This window comes from Diplotaxodon limnothrissa, linkage group LG17, assembly GCF_057381915.1.
Source record: "Diplotaxodon limnothrissa isolate DT_005_m linkage group LG17, D_limnothrissa_male_GT1.1, whole genome shotgun sequence".
Classification (NCBI taxonomy): domain Eukaryota; kingdom Metazoa; phylum Chordata; class Actinopteri; order Cichliformes; family Cichlidae; genus Diplotaxodon; species Diplotaxodon limnothrissa.
This window is the reverse complement of record NC_140612.1, coordinates 34113555-34137898: the sequence shown is the minus strand read 5'-3', so window position 1 is coordinate 34137898 and position 24344 is coordinate 34113555. Positions and strand designations below refer to the sequence as shown.

Genomic DNA, 24344 nt, shown 5'->3' with positions numbered 1-24344 from the left:
TTTTAATTTTACGCTACAATTCTAGGAGTCCATAGCACTAGCAATAACACAGCCCTAACATTTGCTTTTACAAGATCAAATTTCCATTATGAGTGTTTGTGTACAACACTGAATTCAGTTATAACAAAATGAAAGCAGTTGCCACCTTGCAGTGCAATAAAGTAATTGTTTAACTTAATAGCAAAAACTGTAGCAAAGTTGACAAAATTAGCTTAAAAAAAACTGCTGTGAACTCAGACATGTAGATTTATTTACACAAGTGGCCAATCCTGCTATACAAGTACACATGTACTTCTTCCATAGGAATTAGGTGGGTAAGTAAGCCAGGTTCTTTACTACTACAGACCTCTGAAACAATGCACTTTAAACATATGATATCAAAGTGGTAATGATTTGGGTTTGTTTTGCAGCCACAGGACATGGGCACTTTGCTGTCATTGAGTTGACCATGAACTACACTGTATGCCAAAATATTCTTATTCTGGAATCAAATGTGAGGCTGTCTGTCTAAAACTTGGTACTGCAACAGGGCAATAATCCCAACAGCAGACCTACGAGAGAATAGCTGAAAAAGAAATGAATCAAGGTGTTGCAATGGCTCCGTCCAGAGATCAACCTGACTGAAATACTGTGTATGGACCTTACAGAACAGTGCATAAACACGTCTGCAAACCTTAATGAACCGAAGCAGTGCTATAAAGAATAGTGGGCCAGAGTTCCTCCACAACAAAGTGAAAGACTGATAAAATCAGACAGAAAATGATTACTTCAAGATATTTCTGGTTCTACAAGCTCTTGGATTATTGGGTTGTCCTTAGTTTTTTACAGTAATGCAGAGAGTCCTGTGAAACCTTTTCACATAACGGCACATATTTCTGCATTCTTAAAGTTTTCTCCTGGCACCAGCAGTTTAAAATTCATAAATTAAAATACCAAAATCTGATATTTGATCACGACCAATGGCATTTCCAGTTTACATCCTTTGCTTTCTGCTATTTCTTTCTTGTTTCTGCAACTGACTTTCCAATAAAAGTCCTTCAGTACGCATCAAAACTCTATCTGTACCTAAAGACAGACATTGCACAATACCTGTGGAATAAAAACCTCATTTAGCTAATGATGTTATTTTAATAAGAACAGATAAAACTTATTTTCCATTGATGTAGGAGAACAGAGGACACCATGAGTCAGTTATACACAATCTAAGAGGATAATACAAGGTTGGTCAAGATGTACGATGCTCACAAATCTACCAATACAAGAAAAATTGCAGACTGCAGTAATAGAAGAAAATTGGCCACCCCTTGTCAAAGCAGCATCTGCTCTTTAGATTGTTTTGTATAGCATAGCAAAGTCCCTGGATTTAGTGCGGAAGGCCATTCTTCATATAATTGTACAAAAAGAAAATCCCTCTCTGAAAAGCCTCCCAGTTGAATTACCTGTATGTTTTATTCACAGGCAGTTAGTTTCCCTTTTATCACGAACTGTCTGTCAGAAATATTTGTGCGCCTTTTCAGTCAGTCACTTCAAGCTGAATAGAAATTGTGAATAGAGCAAGCACTCATTGTTTCAGTGAGAGGGAAAAAAACTTGTAGATGAAATCTGTGGCATTTTAATTAAAGTGGCTAATCATTTCAAACAGCATCTGTTGTATATCATAACAAGAGTCTTTAGCCGTGAAATTCAAGGCAAGTTCTTTGCTAATGCCAGAATGTTAACATGTTCACAGTATATACACAGCTATGCAATATTTAGCATGTCAATTATAATTCTAGCTTCTTATGACTGCCTAACTAGCTATTAGCTGAAGCTGAAGGGAATTTCAATTGTGAGGTCATTGTTTTAGACCAGTAATTAACTTGTTAAAGTTAGGTGTCAGGGGACCACTTAAAATACACTAATCATTCATCACGTTTAGCTGACAAGGCATTTAACAAACAAGCACAAATGTGGTGCTGCCTTATAGGTGCTATTGTAAACGTGACGGGATCATCATTAAGATGTGTTCTCTGGGCACCAATAATGACAAACCACAGCTGTGCATATTCCAAGGCAATGCGTCCCAGATCAGGACCATGTGTATTGAGCAAGGTTTTGTTAGCAAACTGCTAAAAGAATTTATCACAACCCACTTCGGTATGTACACCTGTTTAACTGCTTGTTAATGCTAATATCTAAATAGCTCATCAAATGACAGCAACTTGATGCATTTAGGCATGAAGACAAAGCCAACATGACTACTGCAGCTAAAGTTCAAACCGAGCAAGAAAGGAGAAAGAAAGATGATTTAAGTGACTTTGAACATGGCATGGTTGGTGATACCAGACAGGCTGGACTGAGTATGAAACTGCTGATCTACTGAGATTTTTCTGCACAATCATCTCTGGGTTTATAAAGAATGTTCTGAAAAAGAAAAAATCAATTCAGCGGCTTATCTTATCTTATCTTAATCAGACTGCTTATAGCTGATAGGAAAGCAGTAGGAACTCAAATAACAGTATCTCTGAATGCGCAACACATTCACCCTTGAAGTAGATGGGCTACTTCAAGGGTTCCATTTACCATTTACCATTTACAGCAGTAAAAACCAACACTGGGTGCCATTCCTGTCAGCTGACAACAGAAAACTGAAGCTATAATTCACACGGGTTCACCAAAATTCAATTTCTTCTATGAAAATGAAACAGGATCAGAATTTGGCATCAGATTTGTCATGAATCCATACTGCCTTGTTTTGGCCCTAACTATACATTGTTTAAAGCCACAGCCTATCTAAGTATTGCTACTGACTCTGTCCATTCACAGTTTACCGGCAGTATCTTCTGTTGGCTGCTTGCAGCAAGGTAGTGTGCCATGTCACAAAGATTAAATGATCTCAAACTGGTTTCTTGAACATAACAATGTACTCAATTGGCCTCCACATTCACCACATTTAAATCCAATAGAGCACCTCTGGGATGTGGTGGAGCAGGAGATTCACATTATGGATGTTCAGCTGACTAATCTGCAGCAGTTGTTTGCATATATATACTATCGTGCCAGTATGGACCAAGTATCTGAAGAAGAATTAAAAAAGTTCTCAAGGCAAAATGGGGTCCAACCTGATACTTGGTGTGCCTAATAAAGTGCCCATTGAGTGTATATCGTTTGGTTGAGTGGATGATTTATGCTTATTTGTCATGGTCCTGGGCCATGTGGGCCCAGTATTCTTAGTTTCTTGTATTTTTGTATTTCGTTCCTTATTTAGGCCATGTTTCCTAAGTTGTCCTGTTGTGGTGTTCCTTATTTGACTTCCCCTTGTGACTTTTATCCCCTGTGTGCCCCTCTATGTATCTGTGAGCCCTCATCTCCCCTCCTTGTTTCATTCCATGTTTCCCCAGCCCACTATGCCCGTGCTCTCTCTCTCCTCCTGTTTGCACCTGTGTACTTCCTGTTTTACTTTGACAGTCTCCCGTCAGTGTTGTTTACTCCTGCCATGTCTTGTTATGTTTATCTGTGTCAGCTGTGTTCCCATGTGTGGCCACTTCCCCTGATCATCCCTCTTGTGTATTTAGTCTCTGTGTTTCATGTAGTCTGTGTCGCGTCGTCTGTGTTACCACCCCCTGTGTTCCGTATCTCCAGCCATAGCTTTTTCTTAGTTTATGTCCAGTTTAGGTTTTCTGTTTGAACTATTACCCTTATACTGCCCTCGCTCTGGTTTGTTCTGTTATCAGCCATAATAAAAGGCTCGCTTTTGTTTAATCCACTCCTGCATCTTCGCTTGTGTTCGCGTCTGGGTCCAACACACACATTCCCACACGGTCTATCTCCACGGACCGTGACATTATTGTTCTTAAATTTGCTAATCTCTAAGTTTCTTTTTCCTTCTTACTAAAATCTTGTGATTAAAAGAGCACATTTACCACGTGCACTTGCAAGTGTCTCCATTGTGACAGATGAACCGTACCAATCAGCCAGTAGACCTCAATATCATGCCAGGTGACAGTGATGGGTGATATTTGCTACTCCCGAGGTGCCTTCGCTGGTTTAATAGGCACTTCCTGGTTCAGTGAACTGCATTGTGGGTCATTAGGGTATTGTCTGCTGCCAGCTGTGGTCTTACCTTTACAGTCGTCTGGATAAAAGATTCTCCTGTGTGGGTCTGGGGAAGGTTGAGGAGCGGAGGGCTTGTGTGTGGTAATAGCAGTAGTATCAGAACAAGGTCAGCACACACATCTATGCACAAGCACACACATCAAATCAGCTGTCTACACTTTCCTCTGTCCATTCATGTGTATCTAACTGAAACATGAATTGCTTTCCTGTTGGATGAAACAGAATAGGGCTGCAATTCCCAGGAACATTACTTCTGACTGACAGGTTTAGCTTCACTTCAGTTTGATCGTACACATGGGTACCCCTGCAGTCATAATACCCTGCCAAATGTACCATACCACAATATCGTCAAGTAGCAACAGACTTTCAAAGTAGTTTTTATGTGGATGCTTTGATTACTATTCTAAAAGATAAAGTTCACAGTTGAATAGCAAGCCATTGCAGTTAGGGTACCCAGTACCATGCGGGTATGGAAATGGGTATTTTCTTCAGACACATCTTTTATATCCACCTACCAGGCAAAGTAATATTGAGGAACAACGGATTTTAATGAAGACTCAGTGTGATCACTAGGTTGCATAGTGTGGTTAATAAAGTGGCAGCTGCCTGCCAGACAGCATTCAGTTATCTGTTTGCCAAATTAATCCTGTTCTAATGTCGTAATTATGGACTGTCAACAGGTGCCAAACTTCAAATGCTGAATTTTTAATCTTCCAAACCAAGATTGAAGCAAATACTGGTATGCAAACAGATGTGCAAGAACAAAGGGTCCTATTGAGCGCTGGGTTGTGGAAGTATAAAGCAAAATGAAAAAAATGCAAAAAGGCCTAGTACCACTTTCTCTGGATCAAAATGAAACAAATTTGAAAGAATTGAGAAAAAACAAACGTACGATGAAACTGCAATATTTCTGCAGTTATTTCGAGCTGTAACTAAACTCTCTGCAGCAGGTACATTTCTGTGTTTCAAAACCCACAGCCCCAAATTTATAGCTTGGTTTTTGGACACTCTGCCCCTAACAAACAGTATTTCCTTATAAAGCTGGTAAAGACTACTACTACTACAGTCACATCTGCTTAATTCCCTAATGCTTAATCAGTTGAATTCAACTAAGCTGAAATATCTCTAACAGCTGAGGATTGTTTACTCCCGCGACGAACTGTTACAACTTAACTTACCGTATGATGGTAAGGACCTCACCTCATGTATACCGGATTTTATACATAAAGACTCTAACAGAACGAGTGAGAAGAGGAAGAGGAAAAGAGGGAGACGTGGAGGTGTTAAATTGCGTATGAGGAGACAACAGGTCAGTCGGTTTCCCCTGCCGTCTGTTATCCTTGGAAATGTTCAGTCTCTTAGGAACAAACTGGATGAACTCCAGGGAAACGTCAGGTTCCAGAAAGACTTCAGGGACAGCTGTGTAATGGCTTTTTCCGAGACATGGCTGACGGAGCTGGATCAGGACGCCGATTTTTCAATCGACGGTTTTGGAGCTCCCTTCCGCCGGGATCGAGATGCACGGGTAACAGGGAAATCTCAAGGAGGGGGAGTATGCTTGTATGTGAACAAACGTTACTGTAGCGCTGTGACTGTTAGAGAATGTATTTGTACACCAGATGTTGAACTTTTATCTGTGTCACTGCGCCCTTTTTATCTCCCTCGTGAGTTTCCACAACTTTTTATAACCGTAGTTTACATTCACCCGAAGGCTCACCCCGCCTCCACTTGCAGCATCATTTCAGACGTAGTGCAGAAGCTGCAGGCGCTTTCTCCTGATGCACCAAACTTTATAATGGGGGACTTTAACCATGTCTCCCTTAAATCAACTTTGGGCAATCTGTATCAATATGTATCCTGTCCTACCAGACGGGATAAAATGTTGGACCTCTGTTACGGATCGGTGAAGAATGCTTATAAATCCCTCCCGCTTCCTCCTCTGGGATCTTCTGACCATAACTGTGTGCATCTTCTGCCCATCTATAAAACTGTCTTAAAACGAGAGAAGACAAAGACTAAGGATGTTGACATATGGTCAGAAGAATCTGTGCTTACCTTGCAGGAATGTTTTAAGTGTACAGATTGGGAAGTTTTTATTCAGTCTTGTGGAGATGATCTCGACGCTTTGGTGGATGTTACTAGCTCTTATGCAGTATTTTGTAAAGACATGATTATACCCCGTAAGCGCGTTAAAATTTACGCTAACAATAAGCCATGGGTCACTAAAAGTGTCAAATCCTGTTTAAGGAAAAAGAGACAGGCCTTTAAAGAGGGGGCTGTTACCGATTTTCAGACAGCCACCAAGGAAATGAAAATCGAGATTTTGAAAGCAAAACAGAGCTACAAAAACCTTCTTGAAAGCAAATTTGCTGCAAAAAATTTGGGGTCTGCCTGGACTTGTATGAAAACCATAGCAGGGTTTCAAAATCCCCAGAGCAGCAGTCAGGTCATTTTAGATGGTTTTAATTCAGACAGAGATTTTGCAAATGCTTTAAACATGTTTTATGCTCGTTTTAGTTCTTCTGATTTTAGCGAGGATATTTTGGAACTGAAACAGAAACTGAGAGATACTCAGCACTTTATCATTGAACTCAGCGATGTTAAAAAGGCCTTTCATACAGTCAATGTGAACAAGAGCCAGGGTCCTGATAATATTAGTGGCCGCCTAATTAAATCTTGTGCTGATGAACTCAGTCCTATATTTCAGGTTATTTTTAACAAATCCTTGCAAACACAACATGTGCCCTCTCTTTGGAAAGAAGCAGTCGTGGTTCCTGTCCCTAAATCTAGTCGTCCAAAAATTCTAAACGACTTCAGGCCTGTTGCCCTCACTTCAGTTGTCATGAAAGTCTTTGAAAAAATCATCAGAAATGTGATTATGAAAGAGACTGAAGGTCAGCTGGATCCAATGCAGTTTGCATACAGGCCCAACAGAGGAGTGGAGGACGCACTTTTGACTTTACTAAATCTAATTCTTAAACATGTAGAGAGTAAAGGGACTTTTGCAAGACTTCTTTTCATTGATTTTTCTTCGGCTTTTAATACAATACAGCCCCATATTTTAATTAAAAGACTTTTAGAACAGTTTGAAATCAGGAAAAACCTGGTGGGCTGGATTTTAGATTTTCTAACTGACAGGTCACAAAGAGTGAGAATAAATGGGGTTCTGTCTGACCCAGTGTTCTCCTCCACAGGTTCTCCTCAAGGGTGCGTCCTATCGCCCTTATTATTCACTCTCTATACAAATATGTGTCAGGGCAGACATGAAAACAGGGTCATTATTAAATATGCAGATGACTCTGTTATTGTCAGCTTACTGAAAGAGGGTGAAATTAACCACGGTCCAGTCATTGATGACTTTGTTCAGTGGTGTGAGGAGTCTTATCTCCAGCTGAACATATCTAAAACAAAAGACATGGTTGTTGATTTTAGGAAACAACAAAATGGGCACGCAGTCACTTTAATTAAAGGTCAGAAAATAGAGCAAGTACAATCATATAAATATCTTGGGACCATAATAAATGAAAAACTGAACTTTGATCAAAATTGCAAATCAGTTTGTAAAAAGGGTCACCAGCACCTTTATTGCCTTAGGAAACTTGTTCATTTCCACATTGACCAAAAAATTTTAACTTTGTTTTATCGTTCTTTTATTGAGTCTGTTTTATCCTTTTGTTTGGTGGCATGGTTTGGTCAGACCTCTGTCACAGAGAAAAACTCTCTAAATCAGATAGTGAGATGGTCCAGTCGTCTGATAGGTGAGCCACAGTCTTGTTTAGCCTCCCTGTACTCTAAGCAGGTACAGAGGATGGCTTTATCAATCCTTAAAAATGGTTCCCATCCTCTAAGGGGTGAATTTCAGCTTCTTCCCTCAGGACGGAGGTTTCTATTTCCGAGATGCAGGACAAAGCGTTATAAAAATAGCTTTGTCCCCGTTGCTGTCACTGAATTAAATAAGAACTGTTTTTGATTCGAAATATTAAAGTATGTGTCACAGTGAGTTTTATATATTTACTAGGTATGTGTGTTTTTAAAGGGATGTCAAATGCTGTCATTTTTCTGTAAAGCAAATTTACCTTGCCTTTAGGTATAAATAAAGTTACCTTACCTTACCTTACCTTACATAACTAACAGTTAAAAGCTGAAAAGCTCAGTGAAGCTGAAGCAAAATGTGAACACTAAGCCTGAAAAACAAGTAAAATACAGAATGAACAAATGTACTATTACCTATTTACCGCAATAAATGGCAATCAGTGGGAAGCCTGTCATTTAAAATCATCCACAATCTTTTTCGGATTGACTGAATTATGATCAATATAAATTCAAAGACCGCTACTTCGAAACAGCTAAAGCTGAAAGGATATCATCAGCATCATCATCAGCCACAATGAGGACACAATGAGGCAGTGAACATTACACTTGGCAGCTATTTCTTTTAAAATGAAACATGAAGTAACAGTTAAGTGCATATAAAAGTGAAATGTTACTACCAGATGTTTAATGTGGTAATAAAATGCCACCCATTGTCAATGTGTCGTTATTTCTCCCATATATTTGTAACATGTGGTAAATGTGATCCTCCCTATTTAGGCTGGGAAACCACATCAGTTGTCATATGCATTGCAAGCCGGATGAAATGACTTTTTAAGTCATTGCTGTGCCATGCTCCAAACTCAGCGGCACAGATTATGATCCAATCATCACTAATCAAATCACTTCATAGCTTTAGCACCCGTGGATCCAGGCATCCAGTAATCCACTGAAACCTGGCGAACCGCCCAATGTGCACTGACGTTAGGCATTAGTGCTGCCTGATCTCACTGCATGCAGTTGTTATTTCACTGCCAGGGGCTGTACAAATCAACCAGTGTACTAAACTGCTGAGGAGTGTGGCTTGTCAAAACCAGCACATGGTGTTGCAATATTGTAAACTCCTTTGCACGCCCCACCCAACCTCTGAAGGTCAGGGCTGCTTCCACAGGGGGATAACATGCCAAAGAAATTAATTTCTTCCCCCTGTCAATCTTTGCCATCGTTGCTTCCCATGACAGAAAAAAAGGGGGCTGGGGATTTTTAATTCTTGCCCCCTATGAACACCACACCCACCCTCAGCGTCTTTATACCCCACAATCTATCCCACACAATCCATCCCCCACCCCGCCTTTCATATCACAGCAGTGAAATGAATTTGGCACTGAGGGGTTAATAAAGATTACCGTTGGAGTTATCTTATGCATTACATTTAGACACAGCTGAGATCAAAAGGAACCAGTTGTGAGTCAGGCTAAATTGAGAGAAAATTCCTGTGGGAGGGTATCAGTGAATGAAATGGCATCAAAACAGCCATCAAAGATCTGCACAGTATGCTGCCACATGTTCGGTTTACGTTTGACAGACTTTCATGTTATTGATTGACAGATCGCTTGACAGGGCTCCATTTGAGCCTATATCTATATATATGATGTCATGCGATACTTGGACTATATAAATTATTGTGCTGTATGTGTTTCTGCTTGCTTATCGTGTTTGGTGATCACTGCAGTTATATGTCTCTTTAAAGCAATACCCGGTAAAACAACGTGGAACTGAAAAACCTGCTCGGCCTGTAGATTCTCAATGCTGAAAATACCCAAATTCAAAAGGCTTCCTTACAAATCTTCTGCTGATTAAAAATTCTGTTATCAGTACGACTGACTAGCACCCTGCTAATCTGGCAACAAGCTGCAAAGACTGATAGGTTTTTGTACACGATAACACAATGACTGACTGCACTATAAGTCTTTACTCAGAAAGTATATAAAGTCAAGTAAGAAAGAAAGTTTTCAACGGACTCTGAAGAATGTGCAGTCTCGTGAAAAACTGCCTTGTGGAATCACCTTTACCTGCAATAACTTGAAGGTCTTGATTCTCTTCTGTTTTTAAGCCATTCTGTTGAAGATTTGCAGGTGTTGTAGTAGTAATCATTGTCCTGTTGCATGACCCAGTTTGGGCCAAGCATTAGCTGTCAGACAGAGGACCTCACTCTAGAATACTCTGGTATACAGAGGAGTTTGTAGCTGACTCAATGACTGCAGTCTGTGTCCAGATCCCGCGGCTGCAAAACAATACCTTTCTTTTGAGTAAAATGGTCCCGATCAAAGAGTCCTTACTGTTTTTCTTTTTATGTGTGTGCGTGTTTCTGCAACAGGAAGTGGAGCTATGCAGGCAGAACAGCCAAGAAAAGCTGGGCCTGACACTGTGCTACAGGACTGATGATGAGGAGGACACTGGGATCTATGTGAGCCAGGTGGGGACAGAAACAACACTTCTCATAGAAAACTGTCCTGCAGTGAAGCCCTTAAAAATAAAAAATGATTAAATTCAATAAGAGACAAAGCTGCCTGATCACGTAATAAACCGGGGCCCCATGATCAGCTTTGTTTGGAGTGATAAAAAGTCAAAGAAAGGATGAAATCACAGAAGAATTCTTGTTTTTACATACGAAAGCAGAGCACATGTTTGCTAGTCAAATATAAACTCAGAATAAGACATGCATGAACAAAAAAGGAAGTCAGCTTTGAAATGTGATTCCCTTCCTGACTTTCTCATTCCCTCCTCTTAAACAAGTTTGAATTGAAGGTTTTAATAAGCTCTGAGCGACAACCCCCAACACACAATATATTAAATGGCACATTTAGTGGAATCCACCATCTGAATGCCAAACGCACAAATGAAAGAAGAAATGCATTACGGATGTTCTTTTTTTTTTATTCAAATGATTTGCGCTGCTTCCTGTTGAAAAAAAAACCTTAAATAACACAAAATGAAAACAAATTATTACATTTTTCCATGACAGAGCTGAATGAATGATAGAATTATAGGGGCTGCGAAACGAATTCAATAATGTTCAATGTTTAGTTTGACTGCAGGTGCAATTTCAATCCCATTATGAACACAAAAGGCAAGGCTGGGAAAAGTAAGAGCTACAGTGAGGATTAGCTCAGCAACATAAGGAGATAAATGGCAGAAACACAAAGACATGCAGTGTGGTTAGCTCATTTTCAGTCTTTTCAGAAATAATTCCATACACACTGTAACTCTGCGAGATGTCACTTATTCCTCCGGTTTTTCACCTGTTAGTTTTCGAAAAGCATGAAAAGGAGAAAAAAAGGGAAAGAAAAAAAGCGCAGGCACCTGCTGAACCTCGGCAGATTGTGACGGCTCCAACCGGCATAACAGATCTATTTTTATACATTTGATAGAAGGATAGAAATGCTAATTCCCAGTATTATAATGCATGCGGTATTGGTGTAACTTCCAGAAAGGCATGCTTTTTTTTCTTCAACCCCACTCCACCAAGTTTCGCTTTTTCTGCATATCGCTAAATCTCTTGATCTTCAATGCAAGAACAACAAAGTTTATGAAGTAGTTGTTGAGGGCTTTGGGTGGTGCCGTAGCTTATATGCATATCCACTGAGATGCATTTTGAAAAATATGCACTGCTGCTTCATTCTGCTAAACACAACGATGTTTATGCCACAAACACGTTTTTAGTTTCTTCTTTCCCTTCTTTCTCTCATTGCTTTTATTCACTGCTTCGTATGTATCTCCATTTCCTTTACATGACACAAGTACCTGAGAAAATCAACCTGCATCATATCAAAAATAGGAGGCAAGAAAAATGAGTGTCATTTCTATATCAAAAAATAGACTTTTCTCCAAACATGACATAAAAGAGCGGCGGTGCAAGTGTGGTGCATCGCTGCTGTCTTTTCGAGATACAGAGCTGCGTGGTGATTGGCTGTCAGCATTGATTTTCAACTTCTTTTGTGCAGGTTGAGCCGAACAGCATAGCGGCAAAAGACGGGCGCATAAAGGAAGGAGATCGTATTCTGCAGGTGGGTATTTTCATGTCAGTGCCCGAAGTACATGAACAGCAGGTTATGTTATGAACTGACTCTGTGTCTGTGCGCAAGTATTCTTCACAGTCACATCACTGGCAGCATGTGATCTTGTACAACTGAACAAGACAAAAAAAAAAAAAGAAAACAGCAATACTCTGTTTTTCTATGTTTAATCTGGACGTCCGCCAGCTTGTTTTCGAGGCGGTCCTTTTTAGAGAATATCCAAGCAGCTGGTGTCTCCAGTCTTGGAAAGCTTATGTATTTTTAATCACCTCGTTTTACCAGGGAAATTAAAGTCCTTAGCTGCAGTTACACCAGGCATTACATCAATTCTAGGATCGCTGTCTTTCTCTGGCAATTTCTCACTGTTCCTCGTTATGCAGAAACAGCCATGGGGTCACAGTGCGTACAGTGTAAAGATGGCACAATTAGCTGTGTATAGACGAGACGGGCTGTCAGCACTTTATTTATTAACGGTGAGAAATGTCAGTATTTTCAGTAAATTGTTGTGAGGCCTAAGGGGTTTTAAACAACAAAACATGTGCAGTTCTTTACCTTCAATTCAATGTTATATATATAGCGCCACATCACAACATCAGACTGAGTTAAGGTACTTTATATTGACTGCACAAAATAAAAATAAAAAGCTGAGAAAACCCTACAATCATGTGACCTTCTATGACCAAGTGATTTGGCGGCAGTGGGAAAGAAAAACTTTTTTAACAAGAAGAAAACTCCAGCAGAACCAGGCTCAGGGAGGTGTGGCCATCTGCCACGACCAATTGGGAATGATCAGATGAAAACAGGACAAGACAAGACATGCTATGGAAGAGAGCCAGATATGAATAATAACTAATTACTATTTGATATTACATTTAAATGTCTTAAATAATTTTCCTACTGGTATGCAGGATAAACAGTGAAAGGGCTTGCAGGTGTGTGTGACCAAGGTCCCTCGTTGGGTCTTACGCTGAGCTGCTTGATGGATTTTATGTTTTTATTTTTTGATCTACAGCCTGTTATTTTGCATTTTCTTATATTCATACACATGTTCAGATAAAATATGAATTAATATGTCAGTGCATATCAGTAAGTGCATGTATTTCTACATTTATTTAAATACCCTCATAGTACTCATGCAACTAATTCACTGTAAATGTAAATGCTTTCTGCTTCATTGGCTTGCACCAATATGTTGCTGGGCTGTTTAAGCCTCTAGAGACGCACAGTCTGTGAGGTGTGCTGCTGGCTTATAGAACTGTTTGCCTCTGGCCTTTAAGTTCTTTAGAAGACAATTAAAAAATGAGGCTTCAAAGCAATCACTTATCTTTAGATTTTACTGTGTCTCAGGAACTCACAGTGATTCAGAGGGATAAAAACTCAAGAGTTCTCAAAGCATCTATCTTAAACACTTAACGCAGACTTAATATTATTTTTTTAGCATGTTACAGAACTGATCTCTTTCTGACGCAAAATCAGATCATTTCAATCTAACAATCACAACTTTGTTGTTTTTTAATATGTCTTTACCTGCACCTTTTTCTCCCTCCCAACATCCCATCCTCTGCTTCTTTTAAGCGTGTCTCAGTATAATCCTTCACATTTTGGTTTCTGTTGTTGTCTCCCCCAAAACACCAACACGTTTTTTGTATGAATTTCCTTTGATTTTTGTTTTTAATTCCATGTGTTGAATTTACCTTCTATTATTGTTGTTTCTTCTATTTCTTGTTTCTTTATTTCGTTCTTTGTTTTTTGTGAGCTTTTACAGTATTTTCTATTTGCTACTGTTTTCACAAGTTGCAATTGCATTTGACCTCTCTGGGCCCCCGTACTTCTGGACTTTTATTGGGACAGTATCTCACCGCAACCTTACGACATACCTTGCCTCTATCACTTTACCAAACTCTCTGATGGCAGTTTTTGCCTTTTCTTTGGCAGTGGCTTAAACAGTCCTAAAGAGTGGTTGTGGTTTGCACCACAAAACAAAGTGACCCACACTGTTCCTTTTTTTTTATAACAAGTGGAAAATGACAGGTGGATCGTGTTACAGCCAGCAAGTGCAGTGTTAGATCCCACCACAGCAGCCTGGATCTCATTTTTCTGGTGGACACCCTGAATGTGTAGCCTATGACATTCACACAAAGGAGTTATTTATTCATATTGCATAAATCAGATAAGTCGTCTTATTATTGATGACCTCGGTAAGCAACATCTCAACTTGCTTCTAGTCTGAACAACAATATACCAACATTACTCCTCCTCCATATTTATTGCATTCAGCACTCCATTCTCTCTACACTGTTTCTGTTTCCCGGTACTATGAATGATTGTGGGGAGCAAGGCCTGCTGTACTCCTGGCCCTATTATCTTCTTCTGACAGGCCCATTACTCTAGTGAGGAAAAGATGAACGCCACCTGTCAAAGAACAGTTAATTGTATGTCTGGATGGTTTGGTGAGAGTAGACTCTTGTGAGGTCGGACTATGCACTCTCGAGTGAGTCTCTTTGCTATGAGTGCAACAGTGAAGACGTGGAGAGTGCCAAGAAAGAAATGTATTAAAAAAAGAGAGGAGGAATGGAGGAAGAAAAGGGTATAAAGGGGCAGAGGTGTGGACTCGAGTCACATGACTTGGACTCGAGTCAGACTCGAGTCATTAATTTTATGACTTTAGACTTGACTTGAAAAAATGTTCTAAGACTTGTGACTTGACTTGGACTTTTACACCAATGACTTGGGACTTGAATTGGACTTGAACCGGTTTACTTGAAAAGACTTGATATTTTACCCCAAATATAAAATTTAACATGCATATTATATAGAGATTGAAAATGTGACGTCATTCACGGGTAGAACCGCAAAGGATTCTGGGAACTCGTGGCAAGCGGTACTAGCGCACGCAGGCTTTCAATTAAAATCAGTTAAACAGCGATAAAAAGAAACACAAAAATGTCAAGAAGCCGTTGTATTATTAACTGCAATAGCCGGTCGCATGACAGCCACGGGAAGCCGACGGGTAAAGAGATCGGTTGTTATCGGATTACGTCGTTGAAGAGAAATTGTTCAAGCCATGTTTCCGAAGTAACAAAGACGCGACGGATGGCCTGGATTGCAGCCATTCAAAGACCAATTATAACGTCCCAGAACACTCCAGCTCACAGGTTAGTCTGCTCCAAGCATTTACACGAAGGTCAGTGTTTTTTAGTAGTTAATACGTCATTTTCATAACATAATTAGTGATATAGGTTACAAGCAAGTCTGGCGCTGAACAGAAATTGTCGCGCTATGCTCCTTTATTTATTGTGCATAAATAGTGAATTGTCCTGACACAATATTGCGTTTCGCTTCTGTTATTATGGTACATTGACAAAAACATATACTTTTATTCACAGGATAAAACAGGTTTTTTGTATCACTAATTGCCCAGTGCGATTACAGACTGCGGTAAAGTGAGCCGTCATTTGTGAGCCGCGGTCAAGCCAGCCGCCTCCTATCCGCGCGGTGATTACAGCATACAATATTGTTGTCACTGCTACATTTCTGTAACGCTACCAGAAATTATTTCCACTACTAATTAATTACCGTTGAGCTCAAAGGTCCTATTAATAAACGGCTAAGGAATGTGTATTTATGACGACAATTTGTGAGACTGGTAAACTTATGATACGTACGATGGTCTTTCGTTCTACACGGTGCATTTCAAGGTCCTGCACCCATCCGTCGGTAAACTGTACCTGGGCTTGTTGCAGTGACCTGAAGTTACTAAACTTCATGAGTGTATGCACTCACTCCAAGAACCGTATAATTATAAATATGCATATAAATATGCTAAGATGAGATAGCTGACTTCATCTAACTAGCAAATGTTGTCCAGGCTACGTTGGTGATACAGTTTTTTTTAATGTGTATGATATTTTTGTCATGCGATTTTAAAGCTGGTCCTACAACCGCATCCAAGAATAACATGCAGCTTATCTCAGAACTGTCGGTGAAAATTATTCTTGGAGCTAGGTTTAATTGAGCTGCATTTTAAAGAGGTGCAATTTCACAATTTGTGTATATTTTCTAAGTTCACTATTTTGTCATGTGTTGAGAAAAACACAGATTTTAAAATTACATGGTCTAATATTTACATTTAGCATAACTGCAACATTATTTTTTCGTTGTTTTTTTTTTAAAGACTCGAAAGGACTTGAAATTCAAAGTTTCAGACTTGTGACTTGACTCGGACTTTTACACCAGTGACTTGAGACTCGACTCTGACTTGCCTGACATTACTTGAGACTTGACTTGAGACTTGAGGATAAAGACTTGAGACTTACTTGAGACTTGCAAAACAATGACTTGGTCCCACCTCTGTAAAGGGGGATAAAGATCAAAAGACAGTGTGGTCAAGGTGGCTTGCTAAAACATTTGAATTCATTTTATTTGTGGTAGGTATATGGAGAAAAAGCATTTAATTTCTTTTGTAAGATATGCAGACTGTTGTGTATCAGTTCTTTCTCACTGACAGAACCATCTATTCTCATCTTGATGTACAGATAAATGGCTGTGAAGTACAAGACAGAGAGAAGGCTGTTGCCCTGTTGTCAAGTGAAGAAGCAAGGAGCATCACACTACTGGTGACAAGGCCAGAAATCCAGGTAAACACACATACACACCTACGCAGCCTTCCTGCCCTATCTTGACAGCCTGTGTCATGTCAAATAAAAGCACTTGCCTCCCGTTCCATTCCTGTCAGTGTGATTGGAGTTCCTGCTGACACACAAACACTTTCATTCAAAGCCAAAGAGAAAGAGGGAGGTTTCTGACAAGATGTTGTGATTTCAGTTAGATGAGGAGGCTGGATGGCTGGACGATGAGCAACAGGAGCTCATGGAGGAGATCCTCGAGGAGAGGAGGAAGCAGAAGGAACATGGCTTTGACAGGGGAGATGAGGTAAGATGGTACGCTAAGTGAAGCAACCAACAGACAAAGTGTCCATTAAAAGTACAGTGGTGAAGAGAGACTGTTTTGGCGTTGTTCTAGGCTAAGGAGGGGAGGAGGCGCGAAGGCCCCAAGACAGACCCAGGAAATGCTGGAGTGATTAGATGTCTGGGCTGTGTTGTGTGTCTATTTCGGTGATTTTATATTGGGGTCAAAACGAACCAGACAAACAAACACAAAAACCCCCCCACAAAAAATGTTTACTGAAAAATATCAAAAACTAAGAAATACCGGGGCAAATGGGTGGTAAATAAGCTATTAAGTAATTATACAGATTGTACTTGAAAAAGCAGCAAGTTGTATAAAGTATTAATAAAATATTTTTTTAGAAAATATGCAAATTAATTGTAATTTTGAACAAATAATAATAATGTTTTTTTCTCTATATTAATTACATAACTAATTATGCTTTGAGATGAAATATGTTTTGCTATCATCATCATTATTAATATTATTATTATTTTGCTTCTCACTGTAAATTAATGTATGTTACATATTTAGGTAGATGAGGGTTAAGCTAAGGTTTTTTAGCATGAGAACCTGTTTGACCGAGAAAGTGAGGTCTGGACGTTCTTGACTAGTTATTTTCACCACCTGCTGTACTTGACTGACCCTCAACATGTACTTTGGAAAACAATTCAGACATTGCCTTTGCTGCTGTGCCGATATTATCCTAAAACAGCAGTTTAGGTATCTGCAGGCTTTTAAATCCTTATGCACCACCTAGCTTAACTTCATGTAGTTCATTGAAACCTTGATGGTGTTAGTTTTTTTAATCTTTGTTTATGTCCAAAGATAAAGCAGCCAAGTACATGTTTATCGTGGTAGTTACGTTCTGAAAATAACCCATGATAGGTGAAATCAGCGAAGTAGCCAACTTTATTTTTTACAATTATTACAGATGTTTTAAGGCTGTAAAACCCCTCACTACACAGTTTATACACTTTTCTCAGACAGGCATGAACATTTTCACACTTTTCTCTCGTTTAAACACTCTCAAAGTTCAAACCTTTGTAGAAAAATAAGTCCAGTATTGTAGAAACCAAAAGCACCCGCGGTTGCCTTTGACGGTGCAAAACGTTTTGTCGACAGTGTTGTGTTTGTTGGGGAGAAAACTTACAAACACAGTACAACACTTCAGAGTCACACTGCTAGCGATCGAAGATTTATTTAATTTGACAAGCTAAACACATTCTGTACTGTACAGGAGACACGGCACGAGATTGATTGACAATGGTCTATTGCCAATCAGGACGCAGAAAACAATGCGCTGTAAGGAAACAAACAAAAAAATAAAAGCATGCAAAACTGCACCAAAAAAATCTGCGAAACAGCAAGGCCGCGAAAAGTCAACCACGTTATAGTGACGGACCACCGTAAATCATTGACAACAAAGAATTTATGGTCTTACAAATGATTGAAACATTCATAAACTAATACAACTGTTTCTCTTTTAATACTCCAGAATCAAGCTGAAGAAGGGATGACAACAGACACAGCTACATGTTCTTCCAACAATCAAGACAGTGGGTTTGGACGCAGTACGGACAGTCCGGAGCACCAACCACTGCTGGCTAAACTCCAAAGAAGGAGCCCAGCTCATTGCCTAAGGGAGCGGTGGCGGGCAGAGCATCCCCACACCAAGCGAGGAGCTGTTGTCCCACGGGAAAACCAGAGCACGAGAACACTGTCCACAGGCCAAGGCCACGAAGGGGTAGGGAGTGTTCGCAATAGTGGAGGTGGGATCTTAGGTTTGGAGAATCGCTTCCAGCAACTCTTGGAGCTCAAGTGTCAGATCCGAAACGGGGGTGAGTGTGGGGTGTACTCAATTCGACACAGTATAGAGTGTAGCCTTACTGAACAAGGGGGAGAGGATGCTGATTGCGTAGATGACATAGGGGGAGGGGTGGAGCAGGAGTTGAGGATGCTAAACGAGGAACTGCGCAGCATTGAGCTCGAATGCCAGAGCATTATGCAGGCCCATCAGCTTCGCCAGTCCCATCAGCAGGAGCACTCACAGCCGTCGCCCTGTTCACCAGGAAGGAGCACCAAAGATGGACACAAGCGGCACAGCAGGCTGGCTGACATTCACGAACACCCAGAGAGGTTGGAAGCCGATAAGATGCGCGAGAAGGATAGCTCCAGTGCCTACAACACAGCAGAAAGTGCACGCTCAACACCACTGGGTATGGAGAGATCTCCTGACCACTCTCTGCAGAGACACATCAGCATTACCAACCAGAAAAACCTCAGACTGGCTTCTTCAACACCCTCAAGCCCTATTCCTATCCCCAAGCCCCAGGGCACATCTAGTCGTAGCAGACAAGCAGATCCAGGTCCTGTAATCTCAAGCAGCCCTGATCAGAGCAACCCTTCCAGGTCTGAGTCGGACCCTGCTCTGCCTGCAGATGATGAGAGGTGTGAGAAGAAAGGGAGGACCAGAGAGTCAAGGAGAGGGCTTCCTTACGCTTCTTCATATCACACGACCCCTTATCATGGCCAGGGAGGATCTAAGCAACTTCAGGTATAATGCATGTGAACCTGATGCTGCTGTGGCTTTGAGTAAAGCGCATATGAAGAACACCTCGTTGTTAACCCTGTTTTCTTTGTTGCAGAGCTACATGCAACTGCTACAGCAGCATTCATCCGTGGAGTATTCGCAGAGCCAGCTGAGTCTCCTCAGTGTCTGCCGAGATCCCGTGCACCGTAACGGACGCCCTGGGGAACCACGACTAGAGTGGAAGGTCAAAGTTCGAGCTGACGGGACGCGATACGTTGCCCGGAGGCCTGCTCGTGATCGCATACTGAGGGAGAGGGCGCTAAGGATCAGAGAGGAGAGGAGTGGAGGCATGACCACAGATGATGACGCCATGAGTGAGATGAAGATGGGCCGCTACTGGAGCAAAGAGGAGAGGAAGCAGCACCTGGCACGTGCCAGGGAGCAAAGAAAGAGGAGGGAGTTTATGCAAAAGAGCCGCCTGGAGTGTTTAAAGGAGGGACCACTGAGTGGAGCTGAAGGCAGGAAGGAGATCAATATCTTGGAGCTCAGTCACAAAAAGATGATGAAGAAACGAAATAAAAAGATCCTGGATAACTGGATGACTATTCAGGAGCTGATGAGCCATGGGGCCAGAGTCCCAGAGGGCTCCAAAGTCCATAATGCCTTTCTTTCTGTCACAACTGTGTAATAAAAGATATTAAGTCAGGTAGACAGCAATCGAGGAACTACTGCTTGTTTTTTCTTCTTTTTTTTAAGTGTACATTTCTGAGATTAAATCAAATACGTTAACGCCGAAGACGTCTGTAGCATTCCCAAAGCAACTCTGGAACTAACACTTTAAGAATGTTTGAATAGTTCAACAATCAATTGCAAGACCTCGGCCATACAAACTGTTTTTTACGCTGGCATTTTGGTAATGCTCCCTGCTTCTGGTAGCGCGTTGGTTCAAACAGATTCACGTAACAGACTGAGGGACCAACACATTAACCTTGTGTATACCATGTACTGTGTCTCCATTACTCTCGTTTCTTTTGTGTCATTGCACATGAAGCGACTTCACTTGCCTCGATCGAGGTGTTTGGCTGTTTTTTTTATAATGGGGGAAATACGATATTTTTCACACAGCTTTTTGTAAAGAAATTTTTACACTGAATGTCAAAGTACTGTAAGCATTTTATTCTAATTTCTTATTTATGTTTATTACCACCAAATCGTCGATGTCAGAAGTGACACTAATTGATTGTATTGTAGCCCGCAGTGAGAGAGACCTCATTACATTGCTAAAGGACTACGACTCCACATCTAAAACCACTGCTTTTATTGTGTTGATAAAGTCACTTGAGTCAGACTTGTCTGATAAGCAGCACTGAATTTAAGGCACTGAAAGACTCAATTTTGCCATCTCAAAAGCTCATTTTGTTCATGAGCTGGGAGGGCTTTTTTGATACAGCTTTACCTCAACTTACAGAACAAACTGACCTGTCAAGTATTTGAATTTTGGGGCAAAAGGAATGGCTGACCTTCAACCCTCCCTTTGAAACATAATCGCGTGAATTGTGTTAAACATGTTAAACAGACTCTTATTTATATTGTTTACTGTCGTTTGTATGTATTGTAAATTCCTTTTTATAGTCTGTCTAAAATGTTTCGGTGCAGCTAGCCTTGAAAAGGCAACACTTTTCAAGGTGCTGTCAATGAAAATGTATAATATTTGCAGCCTTTCAACTCAGTCTGCTGTTTTCACTGTAAAGTTAATTGACGAGGCCTTGAGTTCAGTATTTGTTGATGGTGATATTTGTAATAAAAGAACAATAAGAAAAAAAATCTGTAGAAAGATATTTTTTCAGTGAGTAATCACCTCCTGTTCAACTGCATATCTACCCAAATATCTAGTAAGCCAGTCACATTCTTAGTTATCCTGCAATAGGGTTAATCTGCTGGAGACTTCCCATGATGAATTGAGCATTTCTTTTTCACTCATCATTAGCACTCATTAAAAACTCACTCTCACTACTATATATTGCTATTTGTCCTATTCTCTTGTCCTGCTCTCTTCTCTTTCCCCTCACATCCACCTGGTGGTGGATGACTGCCACTCCCTGAGCCTGCTTCTGCCAGAGGTTTCTTCTTGTTTAAAGTTATTCTTTCCCACTGTTGCTTGCTTACAGCGGGTTTTCTGATCATTGAGATTCTTCCTAATACCACGTGCTACTCCTGTCAGCTAAGAAAAGTAAACTGAGGCTACAATTTATACAGATTAATTCAGATAGTAGGATGAGAATGTGAAATAAACATGAAAGCATGGATGCATCTTGCCTTGTATTTACAGCTCACAGTGGTGGTGTAATGGAAATATGATCTCGGCACTTTTAAATCCCTTTCGTACTTACTGAATATTGTTTAACTGTCACACCCAACCTGAGTGTTTTTGCTGACCATATCGATCCCTTTATGACCATATTCTGATGGTTGTTTCCAGCAGGATAACACATCACGTCAGCTCAAATTGTCTCAAACTGGTGTCTTGTCCATGTCATTGAGTTCCTTTAGGATGTGGTGGAATACGTTGATTCATATCATGGATCTGCAGCCAGCAAATATCTCGCAAGTGTGTTATGCTGCTGTGAATTAAGGAGTTCTGAAGGTAAATGTTTTCTGGTGAGTGTATACTGGAGCAAATTTGCATTCAGTAAATTATTTCACACAGCCTTTAAAGCTGTTTTTCTAACATAATTGTTGATAATGAAACATGACTATAGCTCTGAGGATCCCAGTTGTTCTACATTCAGATAGTAAACACTATCTGACAGGTAATAAGCACTTTTTCAGTCGGAATATATCCTTACATATCCTTACACTAAACCTATTCAGTGGCATGCTCAAGAGTGGCCCTATGAAACATAAATATTAGTTCCTAAAATCAGAATACTTGACAAAATTCATATCAATCATAGGGTGTTTCTACTATGCATATCTCTCCTACGTGTCAAAGAACCCCGAACACAATTTTTAGTGATTCGCTTTGAATGTCTTCTTCAAACAAACCATGCATTATGCATGCCGAGGACAGAAGTTTACATGTTTGGATTTGAGAGAGATTCTTATAAAAGTGTACTCTTTGCAGACTGCATTGTCTCCTGCAGAGAGACAACACATTTGATGTGCGCGAATGTGCATCAGGAAGCATGAGAGGAGGCGGGCGTGCTGTTTATCTGAGACTCATAATAAAGGAATGCGCTGTAGCTGGTGGAAAGTGAAGCGACTGATCGATACTGTGCAATCGGCTACACGCTCAAATCTTTGTGAAAGATCATAAAGAAATGATTGCTCAGTGAATTCATACAAGGTGAATAAATGCAGCACATGGAAAAACACCACACCTGCCTCAAGGCTTTACCAAGACTCATGATCTCCATATTCACAGGAATTCATAAAGCATTTTGATTATTTTTTTTTCCTTTGGTGTCTTCATTGCATGCATAGTAATTTAGCCTGTCGCTACAGTTTACAGTATTCATGTATTCATACCAGGATGACTGACTCACATTGTGGGGGGTGGGATATTGGTGCAAGGGATGGGTGTGTGTGTGATGGGGGTGCATGTCCATTTAGTGATAGGAGGCATCAAAGCTAAACTATACTCCCATTTCAAAGCATTAAAGAGACACCGGTGAAGTCTCCTCATTCCCTGTCAGTCTACTGTGTGTGTCCACAGCCCACTGAACTGAGGAATTAATGAGAGACATCCGAGTGACATCCCCATCACCAGGGCCTTTATGCATAACATTAAATCAGGTAAACACTGCACCTACTTTTCTCACAGCTCCCCATCTCCTCATATAATATCCAGCCAGTTTTATCTGTGTGACAGAAGTGGCACAGGAACTGAGGAATAATTCCCTGCAGTCAGCCTAGTATTATAAATGATTAATCCCAGTGTGCAAAGCAAAGATAATTGAATGTATTTGAATGTTGATCTATTACACACCAGTGGTGTTTGGTGGGCTAGGCATGAACAGGCTTGGATTTCCATTCGTGTATGAAGCACAATAGCATGACCAAAAATACATAGCTTAATACTAAGCCTTGAAACTAAAGTTGCACACAAGCTTCAGGCTCTAGAGATAAGAGAATGACAAGCTTTGCCTTTTCTTCAGTGTTTCGTAAATAAGCTGTTATCACAGAAAATCCCCTCTTCAGAAGTAAACACGTCTAAAGTTTGAAGACTTTATTTTAAATGCACAGGCATGCAGACACTGAGGAAAGCTGGATGAATCAGATTCAGGTCACTGCTGATCAATATCTGGCTGTCCAACACAATCGGCACAAAGTCAGATCATATACAGATTCGGATAATGAGGGTAAATCTCACATTCAGCCCATAACACTTGAGCATATCTCCAAGAATTTCAACTTATGCCTTAAACAACTTTCTTGCTACAATTAGATTTGAATGTCAGCACTGCTTTAATACCAGTCCAAATATACAGACAAACATAACCCAAGTATTTCATTTATTATTATCCAAATTATTCAATTATCCATTTGTCCAATCTTAACTGGCCCTATGCAGAAACTCAAGCACAATGAGAAACACAGTCACTGACATATACCAGTATGGAAAGGGTTACAAAGCCATTTCTAGGATTTTAGGACTCCAGTGAGCCATGCTGAGAGCCATTATCCACAAATGGAGAAAACGTGGAACAGTGGTGAACCTTCCTAGTAGTGGCCAAAATTACTCCAAGAGTGCATCAACAACTCATCCAGGAGGTCAAGAAAAGAACCCAGAATAACATCTAAGGAACTGCAGGCCTCACTTACCTCAGTTAAGGTCAGAGTTCATGATTCAACAATAAGAAAGAGACTGGGCAAAAATTGCA

General features: G+C 40.4%; 1 protein-coding gene across 1 annotated transcript in view; it reads left to right on the top strand.

The window, feature by feature from the left end:
* The window catches only part of pdzrn4 (PDZ domain containing ring finger 4), a 47910-nt gene extending 27761 nt beyond the window's left edge, over positions 1-20149 (top strand). Inside the window, exons 4-9 of the mRNA XM_085375909.1 lie at positions 10283-10381; positions 11910-11972; positions 16517-16618; positions 16806-16913; positions 18427-19485; positions 19577-20149. Of these exons, the coding sequence (XP_085232035.1) occupies positions 10283-10381; positions 11910-11972; positions 16517-16618; positions 16806-16913; positions 18427-19485; positions 19577-20149 (2004 nt within the window). The remainder of the gene's footprint in view (positions 1-10282; positions 10382-11909; positions 11973-16516; positions 16619-16805; positions 16914-18426; positions 19486-19576) is intronic.
* Positions 20150-24344: the final 4195 nt, after the last annotated feature.